Source organism: Euphorbia lathyris, chromosome 1, assembly GCF_963576675.1.
Source record: "Euphorbia lathyris chromosome 1, ddEupLath1.1, whole genome shotgun sequence".
Lineage (NCBI taxonomy): Eukaryota > Viridiplantae > Streptophyta > Magnoliopsida > Malpighiales > Euphorbiaceae > Euphorbia > Euphorbia lathyris.
In genome coordinates this window covers 9,410,423-9,436,437 of record NC_088910.1, presented here as the reverse complement: position 1 = coordinate 9,436,437, position 26,015 = coordinate 9,410,423, and the positions used below count along the sequence as shown (strand labels likewise).

The 26,015-nt window shown below is 32.6% G+C and overlaps 1 protein-coding gene across 1 annotated transcript; it reads right to left on the bottom strand.

Annotated features, from left to right (window-relative positions):
* Positions 1-5,826: 5,826 nt before the first annotated feature.
* LOC136221423 (probable LRR receptor-like serine/threonine-protein kinase At1g56140) lies at positions 5,827-21,881 on the bottom strand. The gene is made up of 24 exons (XM_066008891.1): positions 21,638-21,881; positions 18,977-19,166; positions 18,774-18,845; positions 17,946-18,017; positions 17,793-17,864; positions 17,093-17,164; positions 15,939-16,010; positions 15,758-15,829; positions 15,554-15,625; positions 15,403-15,474; positions 15,253-15,324; positions 14,940-15,011; positions 14,790-14,855; positions 14,285-14,350; positions 14,137-14,181; positions 13,460-13,524; positions 12,063-12,439; positions 10,848-11,049; positions 10,013-10,180; positions 9,560-9,672; positions 8,841-9,051; positions 7,785-8,016; positions 6,461-6,611; positions 5,827-6,366 (listed from the first exon to the last, which is right to left on the bottom strand). Exons 1-24 carry the CDS (start codon positions 21,753-21,755, stop codon positions 5,980-5,982), a joined length of 3,111 nt encoding a protein of 1,036 aa, XP_065864963.1. The 5' UTR covers positions 21,756-21,881; the 3' UTR covers positions 5,827-5,979.
* Positions 21,882-26,015: the final 4,134 nt, after the last annotated feature.

Sequence of the window (26,015 nt, the reverse complement as noted above, 5' to 3'; positions counted from 1 at the left end):
GCACCACACGACACCGACAGAGGCGGAAAGATTGCCGGCCGCGGTGACAGCGATCTGTGCCCGCAGATCTCCTCCCCCCGCCTCTCAAAACAGACAGATCTATCATCTTCCGACCCACCGCCAATCCCACCGCCAGCCACCAGGCCAGCCCTCACCGAAGCCGCACCATCCAGCCCTCCCCCTGAGCGAGAGCGATCCCGCAGCCTCTCCCGTTCCTTCATCCAAGGACGAACGGCCGACAACGAGAGAGAGAGAATTCGGTCTGTCGAGAGAGAAGAGAGAAATTCGGCCACGCGAGAGCTTTTTCGTATAATGGTAGGATAAACTTGCTCCTGACTATAAACGTCGTTAGAGGTATTGTTGTACCTTATCTCAAAAAAAAAATATATAATCTTATTTTATATTTGATAAATGTGTATATACAAATGTATGAGAGGTTTTGAAATGCCAAATCAATATTCAACTTTCAATGAAATCAAATTTATTGATATAATGTACAAGTGTATGTCTTTTTGAAAAATGGACTCACAAACATGACTAGAGACCCAGAAAACGTTTTTAAATACCCATTAATTACAGAAAATTTATATAAAATTACAGAAAGTTTAGAAAATTATTTAAAACATAATAGAATTAACCGGGATATATTTTTTTGTCAATAAAAGATATTTACATACATACTTTAATTTTTTTTCTATTTTTATGTAACAATTATAGCTATTATGATTCGTGTTCCCATTATTGCTCAATATCTTGTAAGTTAGTTAAGCTACATAACTTAGGAAAGGAAATCAAGAATTGCATAATAAATCGGTATGTCAAATGGGCTGATATTGAAGTTGCAAACACTGATGCAACATTATATATGGGTCGGTTTTCTGGTTCATGGGCAAGATCACAAGCTACTCTCTATCAAATTGGAGAAGTCAATTTTAACCCCTAACGTTAAGACGTTTAATAATTGAAAGTTGGATAACAAGTATTAAATGTTACGGACTAGCTGTATTAATATTTTTGAAATGTTTAAGCCTTTTAGGTGTAACAACTCCCGAAGCCCATTCTTACATTAATGATGTCTGAAATCGGCCCAGTTTGCTAGCATTGAGCCCTCAATTTTTCTATTTATAGCGTTGAAAATAAAATTGCTCTTAGCTAGAAACAAAATGGAATAATTTTGTATCGTATCTCACTTTTTGTTGGAATTTTGTATCTTATTTATGGTTAGTGAATAAGGAAAAGGATGCACGAGGTCTAATTGCACCCTCGGAAATCAGTAGCGACGGAGCCATGAAAGAGGGTTAATTTAGGTGACTTCTATCCCATCTTCCAAAGGGATGACCACCTACAATCACCCAACTCAGAATCTCGCATTAAACCCTTCCCTTTGCCATTAGCGAAGTTGTAAAAGACGTTAGACACTAGTCAGGCAGATAGAGTCCTCGAAGATTAATCAGGGATGCATTAATCGGATTTGTTTTTTTTTTTTTGTTAATCAATAAATTAGCATATAAATTTAATTAAAATATCTATTATAATATCTAAAAATAATAATATAAAATTACGTTGTCGAATGGCAGATCATTAGTTGGAGACAAACAAAGCCTCATATCACAACATTTCTCGAAGATCATGTTCTATTTAATATCGAAAAATACATATATTCGTAATATATATCTTTAAAAATGTGTGCAAACATCAACATTGCAACAACAATATCATTGAAACAACTCAAACAAATATAATATAATGTTCACAAGTAATATAATTCACGAAAAACTATAAAACAATGTCTTTAAAGTCTTAAATCATGTCATGAAAATAAGTATAGAATGCAATTAAACCAAAATATCTAAAAATAATAAACATAGATCACATATAATCATGCGACAATGTTCAAAAGTGAATTATAATAAAGCAAAAAAAATAATAATAATAATAATAAAATGCTTTTGTTCATCGTCGTTTAAGCGGCGTCCAAACAGCCTAAAAGCATCTCCAACACGAACTAACCTATTTAACTATCTAAAATAATATAAGATGTTAGTTTAGCCAAATTTATGTTTTATACTAACCATGCTAACTATTTGACTCTCTATTTAATTATTTTATCATTAAAAGTGAATAAATTTAAAGGAAAAAAAAAAAGAAAAAGTAGAAAAAAAAAACAAAGTACAGTAGAACCTCGATAAATGAATGTTCGATAAATGAATAACCTCGTCTAATGAATAAATTTCTTCGGTCCCAACTTGGTCCAATGGGCTTAACGAATAACCTCGCTTAATGCATTAACGAATAAATACAAATGAAGTCTTTATAGGCCCTATGTAAATATAAATGAATAATCACTATATTTCAAATAATATATTTTTATTTATATAATATATCATGAATACATTTCATCCAATGACTAATTTTCAAACACATTAATAAGTCATATTTTTTCGAAAAATGCCTCCAAAGTTGATTGTTTCTTTCCTCCCCCAAAATGCATCTGATCCTTGATTTTGTGTAAAGCATGCACCACTTCTGGAATATTTTGATCATGTTGCACCAGGTAATTTTGTATAGTGACAATAGCTTGAAAAGCTTCTCTTGAGGACACTTGTGGTATAGTGATATTATCATCGGGTTCGGGATCATTTGCCTCATCATTTAGTACAGCTTCAATGATTTCTTCGTCCGTAGGAGATTCCATAACCGCATTATTCTCTTCAGGATAGTTCAAAAGATGTTCAACATCCATCACATTTCTATAGCTCAATTTAGAAAGGAGTTTAGTTAAAAAAAGTCTAAAAATATCATCTAAATGAATTATTATTCATTTATCGATAAATAAATATTATATTCATTAATCGATAAATAAATAATCTCGCCAAATGAATATTTTTTTTGATCCCAAAGGTATTCATTTATCGAGGTTCTACTGTAAGAGAAAGAATTAATAAAAAAAAAATAGAAATAGCTAGCAAACTCGACTAGCCAAATTTAGCTAGTGAAAATGGTTAGCTATATAATTTTAGAGAGTCAATTTGACCCTTGAAGTTGGTAGTCATATTCAATGGCTATAACGTCCAAGGATGGGATGGTTACTGACAACCCTTTCACCTACATTTCAATGGCTATAATAGTCGAATTAAGAGTCAATTTGACCCTTGAAGTTGGTAGTCATATTCAGTTTAGTCCAAATCGAAGTTTAGGTATCAATTCGGTCCTAAAGTTAGCAATATTTGTCAAATTAGCCCAAATACAATCAATTCCAATACCTAAAAATTTGTCAAATTTTGATTAATTTATCAAATATTACCAACTTTAGGACTGAGTTGATACTTAAACTTCGAGACCTAAACTGAACTTGTTTGTCAACTTTAGGGTCAAATTGACCCTTGATTCTATAATAGGCTATGTGATGCATGGAGAAAAAGTCGACTCACAAATCATACTAGGTCGTGTTCTTTGTCACTTAATTTCAGTATCATTTCAGTTCCATTTAGTTTAGTTCAGTAACATTCAGTTCAGTAATTTATTATTACTTATTATAATTATAATTATTTATTATTATTATTATTATTATTATTATTATTAGAATCATTATTATTTTTATAAACTTTTTATTTTAATTATTGTTATTTTAAAGGATTATATTATTATTTCAGTTTCAGTAGAATTCAGTTCAATTCAATTCAATAGCATTAAGTTCAGTTCAGTTCAGTTCAATTTACTTAATTTCAGTAAAAAAGAATAGAGCCTAAATCTCCCACCTACACAACTTTCTTCAAAGATAGAAGTATACAGTACATTGGTAATTCATGTCACTAGATATGCATTATTGATGATTCTTATTGCCTTTGTCGTTGAAAGTATTGGACCGTAGCAAAAAACTATCGCACCAACAATATTATTGGACATTAGTGATGTAGCTAAATCCTGAAATAAGATAGAAACAAGATCAAATGAGGGGTCGGAGTCCGGCTAACCTGTTCCGATGCCTAAGTCAGTTTATGGGAATGATTTTAGGATGACCACAACGGTAAATCAAAACTATAATGTAAACTTAGTTAATACTGAATGAAGCAGTGTACCTTGGAGGGTGTCTTACTCTATTTATAGTATGATCGAATATGGAAAGTTGGTTATAAGCCTTGGATGTATTGAACTACGTGTCACATGTTGATAGGCGAAGATGTCCCCGCAGATCGAGTTTTGGTATCCCTTAGCTCACTTGGTTTGTGATTAACGTGATCGGACGTGATTGATGTAACAAGATGATCTTTGACGAGATGATTCTCTGTGTTTATTCCACATAAGCACTGACCTTGAATCGTGGCACGGACTGAACCAGTAACACATTGGTGTGTTTATATTTGCATGATATTATACGTCCCCCAGGATCAAGTTTATCGTTCTCTAGGACGGGAAAATCCTAGTCTTGGAGGTAATGTACTTATTTATTTTTGTTGGATCAAAAGGGGTCCGGACTTTTATATGAGAGAGTTCGATCTTTATATTTTAGGATTTTCGAGAACTGGGAAGCTGATAAGGAGATTGTGATTTACCCATCTTTTGGTATATTCTTAACTGTGGCTATGTTAAAACACGTTTATCTGTATTGGACGTCTTTTAAATTGACGAAGGCGGTTTACCTATTGTTATGTCAATCCAAAAATAATCTTATTGATATCATATTATTTGGATGTGTTGTTGGAATTATTGGGTTGGAATAATCAGTCAAACCGGTAACCGAACCGAAAATCGGTAATCCGAACCGGAAAAAACAGTTAACCGAACCGGTGGTTTTCTTAATGGTTAAAAAAAAATATTGGTACCGGTTTCGATTTCGGGTTAGAGTTTCAAAAACCGCGGTTAACGGTTAACCGAACCGTTTAATAAATATAACCAATTTTTTTAAAAAAATTAATATATAATTATATAACATAGATTATAAGATTAAAAAAAAGTCTTTAACATAGATTATAACCTATATTAATATAAATATATAACATAGATTATACTTGAATGTAAACTTGATGGATTAATATTGTAATAAGCACTTTAACGAAATATTATTTACATTTCTTTATGTTGTAAATGTAAATTTGATGGATTGTTTTTTAGTTCGGTACTTATGTTTGAATTTGAACTTTTATATGAATTCGTTTCCTTTGAATTTTTGAAATGTGTATTTTAATATTGTTTAAAAATTTAGGTTTGGGTAAAAATTATGGTAAACCGTTGATTTTTGGTTAACTGGTGAGAATTGGTTAAAACCCGTTAACCGAAAAATCTAACCGAAAATAATAGTTAACCGGTTGTATGGTTAACCGAGTGATATGGACCGGTTTCGGTTTGAATGGTTAAAAACCCGTTGATAACGGTTCGGTTAATTTTTTTTGCCTAATGGACCGGTTAACCGAACCGTGCCCATCCCTAATTTAATAGTCACATCAGACATTCCAAACAAGTTTGTCAATAACCTGAAATAGCTCCATACATTTTTTCCTCGTTATTTGTAACACAGTAAACATTTTAGACATATTGACAAAAAAAAAAAAAAATTGTGATTAAATATCTTAGATGTAATTAAATAACAGTAAAATAAAGGTGAAGCTAGACTTTTCAAATTTTTTATAACATAACGCTAAAATTGATCTTGCATGGAAATGCTAAAAGTTAAATTAGAACCATTTCCTACATTAAAATAAAATATGTACTTCACCAAAAACGTCTATCCAAACATGGCTCATCGGACGCAGCCTGAGCAGGCCGAGTAGGTACCTGAACCCATGAATTATAAGATAGACAACTATTTTTTCTCAATTCGATGAGATATATAAGCTGAAAATGGCTTCTCCCTCTTCATAAACTCTTCTATCATACAATTGAATATTAATTACAAAATTTAAATCAAATGAAACATAAATAAGGAAAAACGAACATATACACCGGGAGTACTCTAGAATTTCACATCATCGCTCTACGCTCTTATCTACCTTCTCCAATGATCTCTTGGAGCATTGGTTTGGAACATAGTCGGGGATCGTCTACATCCGCAACAATGGTCGTACTTGAAGATGACATATTGTAAGAGCTAGTATCAGTTCCGCCTGTAACATTATCAGTCATGAAGCTGCCACTTGTGTCGTTGAAGTTCCAGCCGGTAAGGTATCCAGGTCTCGAACTGATTGTGCTTACTTCAATATCACCGGATAGCATAGCTACTACTCGAGACATGGATGGCCGAAGATTATGTGATGTTTGAGTGCACAAAAGAGCAATTCCAGCTAAACGTTTTGCTTCCTCCTCGTTGAATTCCGACAATCTGGGGTCTACGAGTTCTTGTTCGCGGTTGTTTTCGTGTAAATGCCAAGCCTAGAGAGCAAAAAGAAGGTATATATAGGTGAGAAAAGATGGTTGAAATGTAGCTAAAAGTAGTAAATTAGTGTGGTGAAGTGTTGTATGATACCCATTCAAGAAGGTATATCTTTTCATCTGATAGGCTTGAGTCTGAATTTGGCCTCCCGCTTATGACTTCTAGAGCCACAACTCCGAACCCAAAGACGTCAGCCTTCTCCGTAAGCTGACCACGCATAGCATACTCCGGCGCAAGATACCCTCTGCAGTTGGAATGATAATTATTGAGTTAGTGTCGCGTTCGTGCGTGTCAATTTTTGTGTTAATGTCAAATGAATCAATTCAATTATTGGGTTAGTGTTGTATTCGTGTCGTGTAAATTTAAAATGAATCGATACAATTATTGTGTTAGTATCGTGTTCGTGTCGTGTCAATTATCGTGTTAATGTCAAATGAATCAATACAATTATTGGGTTAGTATTGTGTTCATGTCGTGTCAATTATCGTGTTAATGTCAGGTGAATCAATACAGTTATTGGGTTAGTGCCCGTGCTCTTGTCGTGTCAATTATCGTGTTAATGTCAAATGAATCAATACAATTATTGGGTTAGTGAACGTCGTGTCAGATATCGTGTTAATGTCAAATGAATCAATCCTAACTCAATCCAAAAAAAATCATACCATAATAGTGTCAACCCAATCGGGTTAGCACTAATTTTGTGTCCTGTTTGCGGGTCACATTAAGTTTACTACCTATGTTAATGGTGACATTTCAAAATATAAGAGGATATGGTAATACTTTCAAATATTTATATCATTTTTAGATTAGCATGTTAACATTGACCATCTAAAAGTTTGACCTAAAATCTACTTAACAAACCCTTAACCCGTTAATATCATGTTAGCTCTTAATATCATGTTAGCTTCGTGTGATGTGTTTTACAAGCCACATGGGATTTTACTATCTACCTCTATTAAGAATGATATATTTGGGAGGTTCAAGTCGTGTTTCCAAGTGATAATTATAATTGTATTACCTTTATGAATTAAGGAGACATGTAAAAATATGAGAGAACCTAGTAATAATTTTAAACATTCGTGTCATTTTCCAGTTAGCAAATCAATCTTAACTCAATCCAAAAAATAACGTATCAATTTCGTGTCACCCCAAAAATGACCTGTTACTAGTGATGATCTAGGATTCACCGGCACGAGGGGCTTGGTGTGCTATCTAGTGATCTATGAGAGCTCAATTGATATTTTTTAGGTGCTTTTGTAGAAAAATCAAGTCATTGCCTGTCTAAAACACTAACCCACTAAATTTGTGTTGGATTCGTACGTGTTATCGGGTCGTGCATATAATTATCAGCTCTAGAAAACAAGTAAATAAGAATTTGATTTAACTGTAGGAGAATGAGAAAGGCAGGTGATCTTACATTGTGCCTGCAACCCGGGTGCTAATATGGGTCTTCTTATCGTCATAAAGTTTAGCCAAACCAAAATCTGAAATTTTGGGAACGAGCTCAGAATCAAGCAGTATATTGCTGGCCTTCACATCTCTGTGTACGATACGGAGCCTCGACTCTTCGTGAAGATAAGCTAAACCTCTGGCTACTCCCAAGCAGATCTCATAACGTGTCTTCCAGTCGAGATTCAAACCTCCTTTTCCTGTATCAATCATCCAATCCATAAATTTCAAAATGCTTTTTACAGTAGAAATATGTACACACATGTTCAGGCGCGGGGTGGGGCGGATTTGTAGGGATCACGGAAATAAAGAAAAAGTACAATTACCGACGTAAATTTCTGTCAGTAATTACAATGTGGAAATTGACTAGTGCTCAATGAAGTTTGGAGTCAATTTCACAAAAGTTACTTAATTTTGTTTCAATAAAGTGATTGAACTCTGCTTTTTATTTCAATAAAGTCATTCCTATCAATTCAGACAGAAAAAATCACCTAAATATGACATGACAGTCATGTTGGAAATAACTTACTTTTACGTGTAACATGACAGCCATGTACGTGCCACATGACAGCAAAAGAAGTACATTTTATAGCTTCCACGTGGAGGTTCCAAGCAGTTGAATTAAGTAAAAAATATAAGTTTCGTTTTTTTTACTGTCATGCGGCTGTCATGTCATATGTACAAGTCAATCATTTCTAACATGGATACCACATCACCATTCCGTTGATTTTTTTGTCTGAAATAATCAAAATGATTTTACCAAAAGAAAATGAAGTTCAGTGACCTTTGTAAAAGAGATCCCGAACTTCAGTTACCAGCTGCAATTTACCTTAATTAAAATGCATTGAAAATTTGTCATGGATTTGGTATTAACGACGGAATCTAAGACGGGAATAGCCGTCCCTGATGCTTAGTCCCAAAAAATATGCCACTTTTAACACTTCCATTAACCCTCCCACTGTTTTGTTCTGACTCCGCCACTGCACATGTATGCATGAATGAAAATATGGCAAAAATATCATACCAAATAGAGCTTGATCAAGACTCTTATTCTCAAGGTACTCGTAAACAAGAATCCGATTCTGTCCTTCGATGCAGCAGCCATACAGTTTCACAAGGTTACGATGTTGGACAGCAGATATAGTAGCAATCTCTGTTACAAACTGGCTCTTTCCATGGTTGGATGAAACAGAAAGTTGCTTAACACCAATCACTCTCCCATCGTTAAGTTTTCCCTATCAAGAACAACATTCAGGTAAGGACTCACTGAACTTTGGGATATGTTTCACAAATGTCAGTAAACTTCATTTTATTTCAATAAAATCACTGAACTTCACACTTTATTTCAATAAAGTTATTTCAGCCAATTTGTATATTTACTCACCGGAAGGTTGATGTAGCATAGAAGACAGTTGATCGCATATCAATTATGCGCCACTAGAAAAATATGTGAGTTTTAAAAATAATTTTGCGGTTTAAGATGTGTCATGTGGCACACACGTGATTCCCACATTTTTACTACGTCAGCCATAAAGGTCGGACATATCCAGCATGGACTTAGTTGATATATAGTCAACTCTATTCTATGTCACGTGAATATTCAAATCAAATGTGAAGTTAAGTGATTTCTCTAAAATAGACCCTAAACTTTTTATTGACCATCGGTGCATTTTACCCGAATATATTCTGCTAGAAAAAGAAACAGTATACTTTATTTATCCTTGTTTTGAAAAGCATTCATACCTTATAAACTGGTCCAAATCCTCCTTCTCCAAGTTTATTGGAAGGGCTGAAATCCTCTGTAGCAGTCTTCAGTTCAGCATAGCTGAAAGTAGTAGCATCTAGACCTAGGAGCTCTGCATTTCAACATATTCATAGGTTATTAAAAGAAAAACATATATATTATGAGGGTTACGGGTGTCAAAATTTGACATATCGTGTCTACCTACTCTGGTGATCCGTTAAGGGTCAACCCTGACACGACCATTTAATAAACATGTTCAGACGGTACAACATGAAATTTAAACAAATTAACATGGTTGACACCATTAATTAACCAAATTGAATGTGGATCAACAATAACACGACATTCTACACGATTAACTTGTTACAACAAATAAATGAGTTATAAAACCTAGATTATGCTAACCAATAGAAGCATCTACTCGGAAATAAAAGCATGAATGTTTGGTTTACCTTCATCATTATCATAGGTGCTTTGCCTTTTTCTTCTTTGAATGACAAAGAAAACAGCACAAACAAGAAGAAAGCTCAATACACCAACCCCAACAACAATTCCAACAATTAGACCAGTCCTGTCTTTTTTACTGGTTGGAGGTCTGTTACTAACAGTGGGTACAAATTCTGCAAATAAACTCAGAACTCAGTAGCCTGATAAAAGGGTGAATTAAAAAAGAAATGTAGTTTCATGAATTTACAAGTAGAAAAATGTGGTATTTTAGCTGAAAACTTTGGAGATGTTTCATTAGACCCCCAAGTCCTATGTGGCACAGCAAAGTGGTGATTTGGACAAGTTGAAGCGCATATCACTTGAAGCAAGTTCAGGAGACCAATAGGTTTAGTTTAAGCAAGTTCTGGGAACCAATAGATTACTTTAAGAAAGTTCAAGGGGTCAATAGATCACGTGTGTAAGTTCAGGGTCTAATGGGACATATTCAAAGTTTAGGGGGCCAATCAAATTATTTGATCACGTATAGAGGCCCCTGATGTATTAAGCCGGTATTCTTTGTTGCAAAAGAGGTTATATTACACAGTTAATAAAGAAATGAATTTGACTAACACTGTTTACCATGTCAACAGAAGTCAATAATTCATTGTGTCACATCAACAAAGTTAATGTGCCATGGCATCAAAATCACTGTTAATCAAATTTCTTTTTTTTGCTAACGGTTTGAAGCACATAATTTCTTTTGCAACGAAAAATACCACATTCCTCTACTTATAAATCAGTGAAACTGCAAGTTTTTTCTTTTAACTTTTCCCTAAAATTTACTAGCTACAACGTCAATACCTGGAGCAGCACTGATCGCTGAAATAGAAGGCCCATATGCACCTTGGAAAGGGATGCAACAAGTCCCCTTTCCAGCCCAAAATAAATGGATTTCAAGGTAATTTTCAGATACCCGAATATTCGGGAAGTCCCTAGCAACTGCTCGCTTCGAGACTCCACCTGCCGTCTTTCTTATGTCAAAATCCTTTAAAACGAGATTCCCCTGAAATAACAACTTCAGCACTTTAAATAATAAACAGACAAATGGAAGTTTTAAATTTGCAGAAACATTTTCATCATAGTCTTCATTCCTAAACATGTGATATAAACTCCTAACTAAAAACTAGATAGAAGCATTTTGTTAGCACTTGGCAGCTATATGGTTTTTCGAAAACCAAAAATCTTGGAAACTTGTATGAAATGTTTCCGGTCAGGATTCTGTAATTTTAGAAAAGTTAGAAACTTATTTGTTAGGATGTAACGTGTTTTCAAAAAGTAGATTAATACTAATCACATATTCAGTAAATCCCTAATATTCTCTTAATCATCTTCTACGAGCTTTTTGTTATAGTATGAACAAATGTGAACATAGCTAGATGTCAGAAGAATTCCAGACAGCAATCAAAGGAGAAATTAAAGGGATAAGTATATTTGTCCACTTCCTATCCTTATTCTTGTATATATATATATATATATGTTTGTATCATCTTAAGTTTAGAATATTTATTTAGTCTTTTAGATCACATGTATTCCATGTATTTCTTTCTATTTACATGGTATTTTACACTTTCAAAATGAAAAAACAATCTTTTTTCCCTCTATTAATTATTTGACTTGTATATCATTTTAAAAATTTATAGATATACTCTTATACTTTTAATTTTTACATGATTATGTTTTCTATATTTTTACCTATATTTTTACAAATATCATCTATTGATTTCAGTTTCTATCAGTGACGGATCCAAGGGGGTGCCACTGCCAGGGGCTTGAGCATTCACTGGTTGCAGGAAAACGCTGGAATACTCCGTGGAAACTGTGTACGGAGTTTTAAGTTTTTTTTAACAAAAGCATCCAAAATAATTGCATATATCACCAGAGAACACCCCAAGCACCCGTATAAATGAATCTTGGATCCGTCTGATTTCCGTATCAGTTTCTGTTTTAATGTAACACAGATTGGCAGTTGAAACTTCATTTTGGACTACACCAAAAAAAAAATAATGGAAGACTAACCTGGACATAAATATCAAAAACTCGTCTCCCAAGACTCTTCCATGTGTTACCATCCTCAATTACTATCTCTGCAAACTGAAGGTTGACAGTATAATTGCCATTTTCAAGACCTAAACCATAGTATCTTAATGATGAAGCAGAAACTCTTGCTGTCTGAAACAACTCTGGTTGTAGAGTATTTGTGGCTTGAGATGATGAGAAAACTGTATATCGAGGATTGCTTGATCCAGTAAAAAACCCAACATTACTGACACCCCACCTTCTTTCGTCGGTAACATAATACGATGCTGAACCAAGAGTCTCATTATCCCTCTCATACGCAATATCATTGGAGGAACTGATCGGTGGACCACCACATTTTATTGCAAATTGGGAATCTTTGCACAAAGACAAAAATAGGGGGGGAGTCAGTATAAGTTTGCAGTATGAATTGTTGTATCCTTCAGTAAATAAATCTTGGCAAAACGCATATTTGAGTCCACCATTTCAATTTTAACCGATTAAACCCCGATCTTTTAAACTGACACATTAAGCTATTGATTAATTATTTTGAACACATTAAGCTTCTAATCTTTTAAATGGATATACTAAGGCCTTAACCAATTATTTTCAAACACATTAAGTCTCTTTTGGACGACCCAGTTATGTGGAACTGTCAGTATGTCACTGTAAAACAGTTAAACTAAATGAGTTTGATTGTTTTACTTTAGCGATTAGGGGTAAAGTTAGTTTGGGGTTGATATGGTAAGGTTATTTTAAGAAGACATGTCATGTTGTAAGAAAAATTTTATTTGACGTGGCCATCTATGTCAAGTGACGTGTTAAAAGAGTGGCATGCCTGTAGCTCCATGAGTGCTAAATTGAGTTTGAACCACACACATAACTGGGACGTCCAAGAGAGGCTTAGTGTGTTCAAACGTAATTGATCAGAAGCTTAACGTATTCCGACTTAATGTATTTGTCATGGAACCGTTTTAGCTAAAAGCTCAAGCTGATAGTTAAAGGTCCACTTCATATTAATAGCTGACACACCCCCACACGCGAAAGCACACTTGGGCTTGAAGCGTGACAACACAGGACCATATTACCATGTCCTGCAATAACTCAACAAATGGGGCTGCCAGGAATCGAACACTGGACCACTTGGTCACACTGGCTCTGATACCATGTCATGGAACCGTTTTAGCTAAAAGCTCAAACTAATGGTTAAAGGTTCACTTCATATTAATAGCTGACAGTATTAAAAAATAATTGATGAAGAACTTAATCAATAAAAATTAAATTAATCAGAAGATTAAATATGCATTTTTCCATAAATCTTCCTCCCTACTATGCCCTTGCTATCAAATCTAGCCATCCACTCCAAAAGAACAAAATACAAAGAAGAGAGTACTTACAGAGTGGACGGTCTCGATTGCAGGGAAAGTTACGTTGAAGACAGTTCAGGCCTGATAGCAGAACACTGAAAGCCAAAGAGGAAAGAAATCAGGTGGCCAAAAAAAGAACATAACAGCAGATGCCAAGCATTGAATTGATTATTTGAGCAAATAGGCAGATAGATATTATCTATTGAATTTAGGTATCCTTGAATGAGGTCAGATTGCACAGTAGAAGACAATGAAAGCATTTTATATGAATTGCAGTTTGTCAAGAAACCATTTGACCCAAAAACTTAAGCCGATAGATAAAGTTCAACATGAGTTTAATTATAATATCTTACACATCTCCGCTTGTACAGCAAAGGCTCATCTTACCATGTGTTCAATTTCCATTAACGAATATAGTTGTCAGAAATGAACTTTGACCAAGTGGTCAAAGAGGCTATATTACCATGTCAATGAACTATTTGATCCAAAAGGTTAATCTCATAAATAAGGCTCAAAAATATCGTTTATTATTATCTCTATCATAACTTAATGGTTTTTTAATATGAAATATTGTTACTATCTTTGAAGGTCCTATGATCTCTGTCAAAAGCCTTAGATGAATAGACTATAAAAAGAATAATAGCTATTGTTAAGTATAAACCTTATTACTTAGATGTTTCATATTAATATCGAAACAAAAGAATTACCTGCTGTTTGAAAGGTCTTCTGTGAAGTTGTTGGCAACTAAATTACTGCACACACAACATAAAGAATTAAACAGTTTTTCTTTTGTATTTCTCAAGTTGCAGAAATAGTATTCAAAAGAATATAATAACAGTAGAACCTAAGACTTACACTTGTAAACCTTGATCATTGACCCAAGAAGGAATATTCCCTTCTAAATCATTGTATGAAACATCTCTGCAATAACAAATTGATAAAAAGAAAAATGTAAGTATGTAGGCATCAACTAACTGATCTAGAGAGGTAGAAATAAGGCCTAATGCATACACACCCTCTCCAAGTTGGCCATAAAAGCCGATTGCCTCCCAAACTTTGGAAACAACCAATTAACTCCTTAAAATTACTTAAAGTGAGTTATTGGCCCCTTGACTTGACCTATTGGCATCCTAAACTTACTTAAAGTAATGCGAGCTTTAACTTGTCCAAACTCCACGTGTTCTGCACGTAGGACATGGGGGGAATGATGTCACTTCAAGGGGCTCATCGATTGTTTTCAAATCATTAGACTTTTCTAGACAAGTTTGGAGACTACGGATGTATTAGGCCTTGAAAGAACCTTCAAGCATATCATCCAACCAGTTAAGAAACATACAGAAATTTACACCCTTATACTCACATATTTAAAAGTGATGAACTTTTTGATGCTGGAAGGGTACCATTTAATTTGTTATTTCCAATAAACCTGTTAATGAAGGAATTAGCAAGTTTTGAAATACAAAATACATGTAAAAGATGTGTGAAAAGTGAAGAAGAGGAGATATTTTACAGAAAAGAAAGCTGGCTCAAATTGAAAAGTAACTCGGGCAACTGTCCAGTTATGTTGTTGAAGCTCAAATCCCTGGGGAAATATCATTAGGGCCATGAGTAAAAAATATATAATAAATATGTTGCAAAGACACTGAAATGGAAACGGACATGGTGAAACATTATTTTTAACACATAGACTTCATAACATAGCCTTCAAACGGATACAGATACGGACACGAAACGCAGAAACGCTACTAAAAATGAGTGTCTGTGCAACATAAATTATGAATGATAATGCACATCAGGGAGTCCGAATAATACAAATAACTTACAAATGTGTCAAATTTTGATACTCTCCAATATTAGATGGAATTGAATCAGAAATATTGACATTCCTTAGCACTCTGCAGGACATCAGCTTCCATGTCATATTACATTTCAGAAAAACAATGATGATAATAAGAAGACATTATTTGCCTTACAATTGAGTTAGAGACTTCATGTCATTAATAAATGCGAGTGAAGAGCTCCCATTTGACACATCGCTTATTCTCCTACATTTTTATCTTTTATTAGTTTCAGCATACTTTTGCAATATATAATAAAACCAAGTAAAAAGAAGAAAACACTCACAGCTCTGTCAACGAAGTTAGGTTGGATAGTGCAGATGGAATTGGGCCATCAAAGGAATTCCCTTCAAACCTTCTGCAGTGACATTAATGAGTAGCTCATATAAACTACACGGATTTTTCTCTCTTTAATTTTTACAGGATACCAATTTCGACATTAAACTTGATCTAGAGAAAATCTATAAAATTAATAGAAAATTAGTCTTACAAGATGCCAAGACTCGACCAATTTCCAATGAAGTCAGGTATCTTGCCTGTAAGTGCATTATCTGATGCCCACCTGAGATGATTGGTAGTAATTACTAATTCCTCACAAAAGAAATCCGCATAATATATTTATCATTATCTTTCAAAAGATTTTTTTGTTAGAAATTTGAATATCTTCTTACATAGTTTTCATGTTCTGCAGCTTAGCAAATGTTGATGGAATCTCGCCACTAACTCCAGAGCTATCAAAATAACTGTCAAGGTAAAGAATTTTCATTAGTTTTCTTGTTAATGAAAAGAAACTCATCTTCTGTTAATAAGAGTTGAAATTGCACCATCTAATAAATGTTAAGCTTAAGATTGCACTATATTAGGCGTGAAGACTAACTTCGGTCTCCCTCAATAACCATAGGCAGGGGCGGAACAAAGGAGGGTCATGGAGGATCCACCCTCCAACCCGCTCGAAAACCTGTGGGAGAGGTGTTTTGGCGGACTCTATGGCTCGGAGACCCCAGTCATGGTAGTGTGGAAGATTCAGATCATGCTAAACTAAGTATATAATAAATCACATTTATTCTCATTCCTATGATCAAGGAAACTGATTTCTTTAAGCAAGGAATGACAGCTATACATTCTATAACCAGCTATACATTCTACAATACTCCCCCTCAGACTGGAGTATATATAGACCTTAATCATGCGCAACTTGGAACAAATGTAATTGATTTGACTAACTAGTAACACTTCAGTAAACAAAATGATACGGGTTATTGACGAACGAGTTGGTTTTAATCGTAAATCAACAAAGAGGTTCTTCTCTAGCTAAACTAGAAGCTGTGGGATTACTGCTGAACCTCTGATGTTCATTTCAGTAATCCACACCGCGTGTGGGGTCTAATTTCACATAAATGGCATTTGCTTTGCCTAGATGTGTTGCCCCTTTGACCCGGCTTATTCCACCACTCATCCCCTCTCGTCTAATTGACTGGATGCCCGCATCACAAATCTGCTAAATGGCCCTCTGTTCTAACATATGGAGTTGTGAACACAAAATTATTGTTAATATGGATGTCGCTTCATGATCATCTTTTGTTGAAACATCAAATCAAATTTCAGTTTGTCGCATAAGCAGTTATAACCAATGGGATCAAGAACTTAAGCTATTAAGTATATGATTTAGTCTTTGACTCTTAAACTATCACATGTCATTCATCACTCCTATATAGAAGTGATTATTTCTCTAAAATCTACTTGCAAATCCAAACTAACAAGAAGTAAAGAGTGTATATAAAAAGTTAAAACACAGACTGCAAAATAAACAATATTTTCAACTTACATTTGATCTAGTTTCGTACAATTTCCTAGAGCAGATGGCAGAGGACCAGAGAAGTTGTTTGATCCAAAGGAACTACAATAAGCAGCAAAACCACAAATGAATTCAAGTAACCTTAAGTCATGTATTCTATAAATAGACAACACCAGATGCTCTTGTACAACTGGTTATATCATTGAGCATGACTAAATTGTGGTAATATATATCCATGGCCCCTGAACTATAGCGTTACTAATGTTATAGCCTCTAAAATTCATTTTGAGATTGAAAAATCCTTGAACGTTATATTATTATTTAAGATTGAAGTCCAAATCAAAGAAAATCCGTTAAAAATTAACATAATGACACCTGAAATAGATATTTGACCATAATTTATAATGAAATGGATAAAGAGAGAGTCAACCTTATTCCGGTCATCAAATGTTAATTCTTTTAGTGGATTTTCCGTGATTTGAACTTTAATGTTATTATATAATGTAAGTTCAAGGATTTTTACATCGTAAAATAAAGTCAAGGGATCATAATGTTATTAGTAGCGCTATAGTTCAGAGGTCACAGATGTATCTTACCCCTAAATTGCAGTTGTGTAGAACCAGCAGCCAATAGCAACGTTGCTATAAAATTTTGTTTTGCAACTAATATAATTGAAACAAAAAAAAAAAAAGAAATGCAGTAGATTGCTGCACCATCTTCTCAGGCTTACATTGATCTTAAATCAGTAAGCAAACCGAGTTCTTCAGGAAGTTCGCCAGACAACGAATTAATGCCAAAGGTCCTAACATAATTATGAGTTTAATATCAGCAAACAATATAAAAATATATTCACATGTCCTGTGACTAAATTAGAATAGCTTACATGTATTGCATGCGAATCAAATTGCCAATTGCTGGAGGCAAATTACCAGTCAAGAAATTCTGACCCAAATTCCTGTAAGAAATGAAATCATGTTTAGTACATTTGACAACACAATATATCATAGCATGCATTTGGGATAAATTGTACTGATGGTCACCGAAATTTAGGGACCATTTTAATAACGTCACTGGACATTCGAACTTCACTTTCTTTCAATAAAATCAATGAACTTCATATTTGATTTTAATGAAGTTCACCAGAATATTGACATGACATAGAAGATAGTTGACTATATGCTAACTAAACGCCACAACTGACAAGAATATTATTTTCCAATTTTTTTTTGTGGCTTACTATGTGTCATGTGGCATGCACATGGTTGCCACATCAGCCCCTATACATGGCGCTTAGTTGGTATATAATCAAGTGTCTTCCATGTCACATCAATATTCAAGTAAGCTTGTATACACTGCATTGGTCAGAATGATTTTATGAGGCAAAAAGCATCACGAGGCTCCTGATATTTCATTTTGTTTTGCTCATTAAATTCTTTAATCTTTTATTTAGATACATTAAGCCCCTAATCTTTTATTTGTGGTCAAATTAAGCTTCTGAATCTTTTATTTAGATAAATTAAGCCCCTAATCTTTTATCTGTTCGAAATTTATATTTTTCACCGTTTGAAAACAGTGTAAAGTAGCTATAGAAAAACTCTAAAAACCTTAATTCAAATTATATAATTTCAAATGAAGATGAAATGAATGTATCTTTCTAAGGAATAGTGCAAGACAGAATGAAATGAACAAAGGAATAAGAAAGAAAGCATACAGATTAGTAAGATAAGTCAAAGTCCATAGCTCATCTGGAATTCCACCAGCAACATCCATTGCATAGACTTTCCTGCAAATCAAATCGAAAACAAATAAACAGGTCGCCAGCCATAAAACTAGATGAATTTCTTTTTTTTTCCGTGGGGCATAAAATCAAACAGATGGTGTGCACACTGAAAGGAAGAATAAAACAGAACTTACAAGGCAATGATGTGACAAGTGCCATTAATGGCGGAACAATCGCATTTGATAAAAGGATTATATGTCTGATCGTCGATTGTAGGAGATGAACCTAGAGCTGATCCACTGCAAAGCTCTCCGCTTATGTTCCATTGTTGTGCTGGAATCGCTGATATTCCCCATTGTTCAAAAATCGAGTTCACAGCTCTTGCTGCATTTCAATTTCACCAACTCATTTATACTGTGCTAATAAATAATAATAATAATAATAATAATAATAATAAATGAGCTGACCGGCTCATAAGCCGCTCGGCTTTCGGCTCTTCAACGGTGTTCGGTTTGATTTATAAACTACAGAGTTTAAGAATGAAAAAATTCAACCCTAACTCGAGTTCCATTATATTATTTATAAATATGTTAATAAACAAGTTTGGTTACATTTTTTTTTTAAGTATAAATAATTTATTAATCCTCTAGTTTTTATCTAACACATTGTTTAGTCCTCTATTTTAAAAAATACATTTTATGGTTTTTAACTTTTGTCAATATTAACTTTTTGGTCCTTTTGTCTAGTTTTTTTTAGGCTCGTAATCATTATATTTTAGCATAAACATGTATATATAAGATAACAGAGTAACATGGTCAACTTGTATTGTACTGTGGTTGTCCTAAAAGCTAAAATATGTTCGGTTAAAAATATAAAAAAATAGATAAAAGGACCACAAGGTTAATATTGACAAAAGACATGGACCTTAAAATGTGTTTTTCAAAATAAGGGACTAAACAATGTGGTAGGTAAAAACTAAAGGACTAATAAATTATTTACCTTTTTTTATAATAATACTTTTATAATTGGAAAATATAAAATAACTTCATTTTATATAAATTTTATAGGTTTCAAAACTACGGAGTTTGTATTAAATAAATTTCTCGTGAGCGAAGTTCATGAACCGAATTAAGGAGTTGCTTGTAAGCAAAAGTAAGCTCTTGATGGAATAAATTAAGAGAAAATGGCTACTCGTGCTTAAATTAATATTATTTATTTTGATGAGGGTGTAAAGTCGAGGAAGAAGAGCAAAACGGACTACAAAAAAAACTAGACCTATCTAGGGGTTTGGGTATCCGTCCGTTCCGCCTAAGCCCGTGTCCATTTGACCGGGCTTGGATAATGAAATTTAATCTTACGCCCAGTTCAGTCCAAGTCCGTTAAAATCCGTCTATTTTTTGAACGGATTTGGGATTGATGAAAATAGTACGGACCAACCCAACCCAACCCGACCCGTCTTATTAATATTAATTAGAAAAATTTATATATTTATAACTTTTTTTTTTGGTAGAAATTTATATATTTATAACTAATATTTATTTTTAAATATAAATTTTATTTTTTATAAATAAAATTATGTATATTTTTTAGATGGGTTTATATGGACTGGGCTTGAAATTTGATTTTTAAGCTCGAGTCCATTCTGATCCGAAATCACCTAAATTAATTACGGATTGGGCTGGATCTGGGATGAGTCATTTTACATAAAAACTCGTTAGGCCCATCCAACCCCAACCCATGTACAGATCTACAGAAAACCATATAGTACTTATTTTTATTATAAATATAGTTATAATATTAATTTAGGTCTAAAAAAATCAAATAATATTATATTTTATATTTTACATTTAAAATTGGTCTAAATTTTTATTTTAAATTTTTAAGTATAATTTTTTTGGTTCAAAAAAAGTACAATTTTTTTTTTATTAAATGTCATTTATCTCAGACTATAGCAGAATTTTCTTGAAATATAGTGTTTTTGAAGGGGTTAAATCATTTGCTTCACTACATTTCTGTTTTTTTTTTTCTTTAAAAGCCTCATTTGTTTACCAAAAAATATTAGATAAAGAAAAAAAATTGTTGAAAAATAAAATTATGGTATTTTGCTATAACTGGTAAATGAGAAGAAGTGATGGATGGTTACTATTTTCAAAAAGGGATAAGGTGCAAAAATACTCCTAACGTTGACCGTCACGAGCCATTTTACCCTAACGTTTAAAATTCTATAATTTTACCTCTAACGTTGGCAGCCAAGAACAATTTTACCATTAACATTAGCAAGTTGGGACAATTTCAGACATCATTATAAAACACGTGTATTTTGATGACGTCATTTTCGCCTTCTTTAGAATTAAAAGACAGTGTGAGATTTAGCGGCCCAAACACGACTATAGAGGCCCAAATGTAATAATCTCTGACCTCTAATTGACAGAAAATCTTCTAGATCCTACAAGATAAAAGGATTCCTAACAGGATTTGGAATCCTTGAGGATAAGGAATCTTAAGCTAGTAAGAACTACTAAAGAGGTGACAACCCTGTAAATAAACGGGTATTGACATATGTTAATTACTATCTTTTAACAAGTTCATACTCTCCAATTCGGTCATAAGCACAAACTGATTTAGGCATCGTAGCGGGTTCACTGGACTTCGGATGCATCTGGCTTAGTTTTCTAGGTAATTATCAATGACGTCGGATTACAAACACGTAAGCAGAATCAGGTAACCAGTTATCACTCAACAATATTTTCCGACAAACAAACGAACGCTAAATCTGGTTAATAGATTCGAGATTGATGAGTGAGTGAAACCTTAGAGATGATTAATTAGATGCATAAATTGAAATTATTACTTACCTTCATCAGGGTCAGCAGTAGAATTAGTTTGAGTCTGCGCAAAGGCTTTATGATCAATTATGCAGATAGCAAAGAAAGCTAAGACTACAACTGATGAAGAAGATAAAAAGCTCCACATCGGATTCGAGTTTATCCTTTTCTCCGGCGAAGATTTAGTGAACTTAAGTGAAATTCTATGAAAGAGAGAGAAAGAGTTTTAAATTTTGCCTCATAACTTTCAGAAGAAAATTAAGGATTTTATGGATGAAAAAGTGACGGCGGCGGCAGTGTTTGAATTTTCATTTTGTATTTTTTTGTCAAAATAAAAAAGGATAAGTCTAAATAAAAAAAATGAGTGGTTGACATTGTGAGCGATAATTGTGGTATTTTTTTTGGGTAAATTTCAAATAAAACCCACGTGGTTTCACTAATTTTCAGATAAAGGACTGTGGTTTACTTTTTTTTCAAAGTAAGGATTGAGGTTTTTAACTTCAGCAAAATAAAGACTTTTTCGATACTATTAAAATCACCATTGACGACTTCAAACATGAAATATTTTAAGAACTACTAATATTCTAATTCTTAAACTTTTTTATTTTGAGATTATTTAGATGATGTTTGGTAAAAATAGAGAAAGTTAATGTTTAGAGAGAGAAAGTTCCAACAAAGATGATTTTCGAAAATCGAAAATGTAGTTCCATAACAAATATGATAATGAACAACTTTAATTCTTGAAAGTTTTCATTTTCATGTCGTTAAAGATGGTTTTAATAGCATTAATTCAAAAGGTCATTGTTTTATTAAAAGTGTGAAACCTCAATACTCGTTTTGACAAAAAATAAATCACAGTCCTTTATCTGAAAATTAGTAAAACCACTGGGGTTTTATTTGAAATTTACCCTTTTTTTTGTAACAAAATAACTCCGTGGTTAGAACCGTTAGTAATTTTGGTTTGATTTTATAAAATTTGGCCCCTTAGCAAACCTAAATTATATTTTAATCAAACTTTAATTTTGTAATTTTTTAGGTTTGAGTTCATTTAGGTGTTGTTCTGTGATGAGAGAGAAAGCTCCAAAATAATGATTTTAAAAAATAAAAAATATGGTTCTATAATAAATATTATACTAAAAAAATTTAATTCTTGAAAATTTTCATTTTGAGGTTGTTATCAGTCAAAATTTTACAAAGTCAAACCAAAATTGCTAACGGTGCCTACCACAGAATTATTTTTGTTCCAAAAAATACCACATAGTCAAAACTTCAAACCACGGGAATTTTATTTGAACTTATCGCTATATATATATATAGGAGGGATCAAGTGAGAACCTCCTCTTAGGTGAGGACACTTCCTTAGGTGAGAACCACTAAAACTACGTGTTTTGACTCTAAAAATTAAAAAAAAAAAAAACGTTGTTGTCATGGGGGTTCAAGAACATTGGACCCTTTGTTCACCCTCCATATTACTTACCACTGAGCTAATTACTTTTCTTGTGTGTTATGTCGCGCGCTGATTAATATACAATCGCACTGTAGCTTTCATTGTTTAATATTTGACACATGCACTTATTAATATTGATTAAATATGCATAATAATGAATTATTAATAGAAAAAAAAAGAAATGTGCATAATAATGAATTATTAATAGAAAAAAATTCAAGAACATGCTCCAATTTCTTATTTATTTAATTCCTTTATATTTTGTAATTTATGTTATATAAGAAAATATATTTTTTTAAACATACGTTATAACATATAATTTAACTTTTTTTTTTGAAACAACATATATTTTAACTTTTAAAACACGAACTATAAAGTTTAGAACGTACGACATATTTTTTAGAACATACGTTATGTTTTTTAGAACATGTGTTATGTTTTTTCGAACATGAGTTATAAATTATATTTTTGGAACAAATGAAAAAACGATCCAAATATCTACTGATTTTTTTAGAACATTATACTTAATTTTTGGAACACAAACTACAAACTTTAGAACATACGTTATGTTTTTTAGAACATATGTTATGTATTTTAGAACATGTGTTATGTTTTTTCGAACATGGGTTATAAATTATATTTTTGGAACAAATGAAAAAACAATTCAGATATCTACTGATTTTTTTAGAACATTATACTTAATTTTTGGGGCACAAACTATAAACTTTAGAACATACGTTATGTTTTTTAGAACATACGTTATGTTATTTAGAATATGAGTTGTAAATTATATTATAGAACAAATGCAAAAATGGTCCATATATTTACTGTTTTTTAAACATTATACTTAATTTTTAGAACACAAATTATAAAGTTAAGAACACATGTAACAATATTTATAACATCGTCCTTAACATTTTAAAACATAAATTACAAAAAATATGGAGAAATTAAATAAATAAGAAATTAGAGCATGTTCTTGGATTTTTTTTCTATTAATAATTCATTATTATGCACGTTTCTTTTTTTTCTATTAATAATTCATTATAATGCACATTTAATCGATATTAATAAGTGCATGCGTGCAGTGGTATATTAATCAGCGCGCGACATAATACACAAGAAAAGTAATTAGCTCAGTAGTAAATAATATAGAGTGTGAACTAAGGGTCCAATGTTCGAACCCCTATGATAGTAGTGTTTTTTTTTAATTTTTAGAGTCAAAACTACGTAGTTTTAGTGGTTCTCACCTAAGAAAGTGTCCTCATGTAAGAAAGGGTTCTCACAAGAGCTCTCTCCTATATATATATATATATATATAAGGCCTAAATTTACACCTCTTAGATCTAACGATAACTGATCAGGTGAAAATCAAGGTGTTTTCTGATTTGTTAGTAGTATATGATAAAATGACGCACATGTGAAATGTTGACGACAAGATTTGTGACTGACAAGATGGTTTGATAAATTATTTCTCAAATTGACTCAATTTGTCAATGTTAGCGATAAATTTGCTCTTTGCTGCCAATATTAGGTGATAAAATTTCATTATTTTAGACATTAATGGTAAAATTACTCATACTCGTTAATATTAAGGGTATTTTACACATTATCCCTTTATTTATCATCTAGACTGTTCGGTATCTTAAGCCGAATATTAATCTAGATTCCAAACAAGTAGTTTTCAAATATTTCTCATAAACTATTTTAAACACGATAGAATTTTCATTCCTCGAATCCTAAGTATTTCTCGTCAAGTATTTTTTTCCATGTGTAATATGGACTTATATATGTTGTAAAAAAACTTCACCGTTATATTTTATGAAGTAGGAATACATTACACGTATCAAGATATGGGATAAGGATCAAATTGGATCCTTACATTTTTTAGGAAGTGTTGATTTAGTTTTAACGTATGAAATTGTGTAAATATAACTCTAACGTTTTAAAGCAAAATCGATTTTACCTCTACGTTGCTGAAAATTTTAAAATACTAATTTGAATGTTATTTAACTATGACATCAGAACTTTCAAATATGTTTAAACTTGTACAGTCTTTTTTTTTTTTTTTGCTATTTGTAACTATATTAGTAGCAGAATAAACATTTTAGACACATTCACAAAAAAAAAGTATATATATTTGTGATTAACTTATATGTGACAGAGTTAATTGTTAGTATTTGCATAAGGTTTTTTGTAAAAAAAATTGTGACACATTAAATATCTTAGACGTAATTGATATTTGGAAGGTCCGGTGTGACAGTTAAATAACAGTAAAAACCAGTTAAATAGTCGTAAAAATCATCAGGTCTTTGAATTTTTAAATTTTGAAATCGTCAATTTTTGAATAATGATTTTGAAAAATAAAAAACTTAGTTCCATGGTAGATATAGTACTAAAACAAATTTAATTCTTAGAAATTTTCATTTTGATGGCGTTAAATGTCATTGTTATAGTATCAAATTAAAAGTGAATCGTTTTTAGCAAAACGAAAAAGCTTACACCTTGAAATCACATGAGTTTTTTTTTTAATTTGCCCTAAAAATAACAAGTAAATTACATACGTGGTGTACAACTTTTATCATTTTTCACATTTTGGTGTACAATCTCTAATCTTGCATACACAATTGTACAACCTTTTGGTAACTTCCTACTAAAGCATAAAGATAGTAATTATCACCGTCCAACGTGAAATCAACGTGCCATGTCAGCAATTTGACCTTCCTAAAAGTCAAAATTGCTGACGTGGCGCGTTGACTGGTCAATTTTTTACTTTTAGAAATGTTAAATTACTGACGTGGTATATTGACTTTACATTGATCTGTCACAATTAGCTATTGTACACTTTAATAAAAAGTAAAAAAAAAATTATATAATTTTATAGGGTAAATTCTAAAAAAAAACCCATGTGGTTTGATATTGTCCCAAAAAAACCCTTGTGGTTTGTTATTACAAAAAAAG

Excerpts from the sequence above, each read along its gene's own strand:
- LOC136221423 (XM_066008891.1), bottom strand. The coding sequence starts at position 21,755 with ATGTGGAGCTTTTTATCTTCTTCATCAGTTGTAGTCTTAGCTTTCTTT. Across the intron at positions 13,525-14,136 it reads GAAGACCTTTCAAACAGCAG|TGTTCTGCTATCAGGCCTGA; the intron begins GTAATTCTTTTG and ends TTTGGCTTTCAG. Across the intron at positions 9,673-10,012 it reads CACCTATGATAATGATGAAG|AGCTCCTAGGTCTAGATGCT; the intron begins GTAAACCAAACA and ends GTTGAAATGCAG.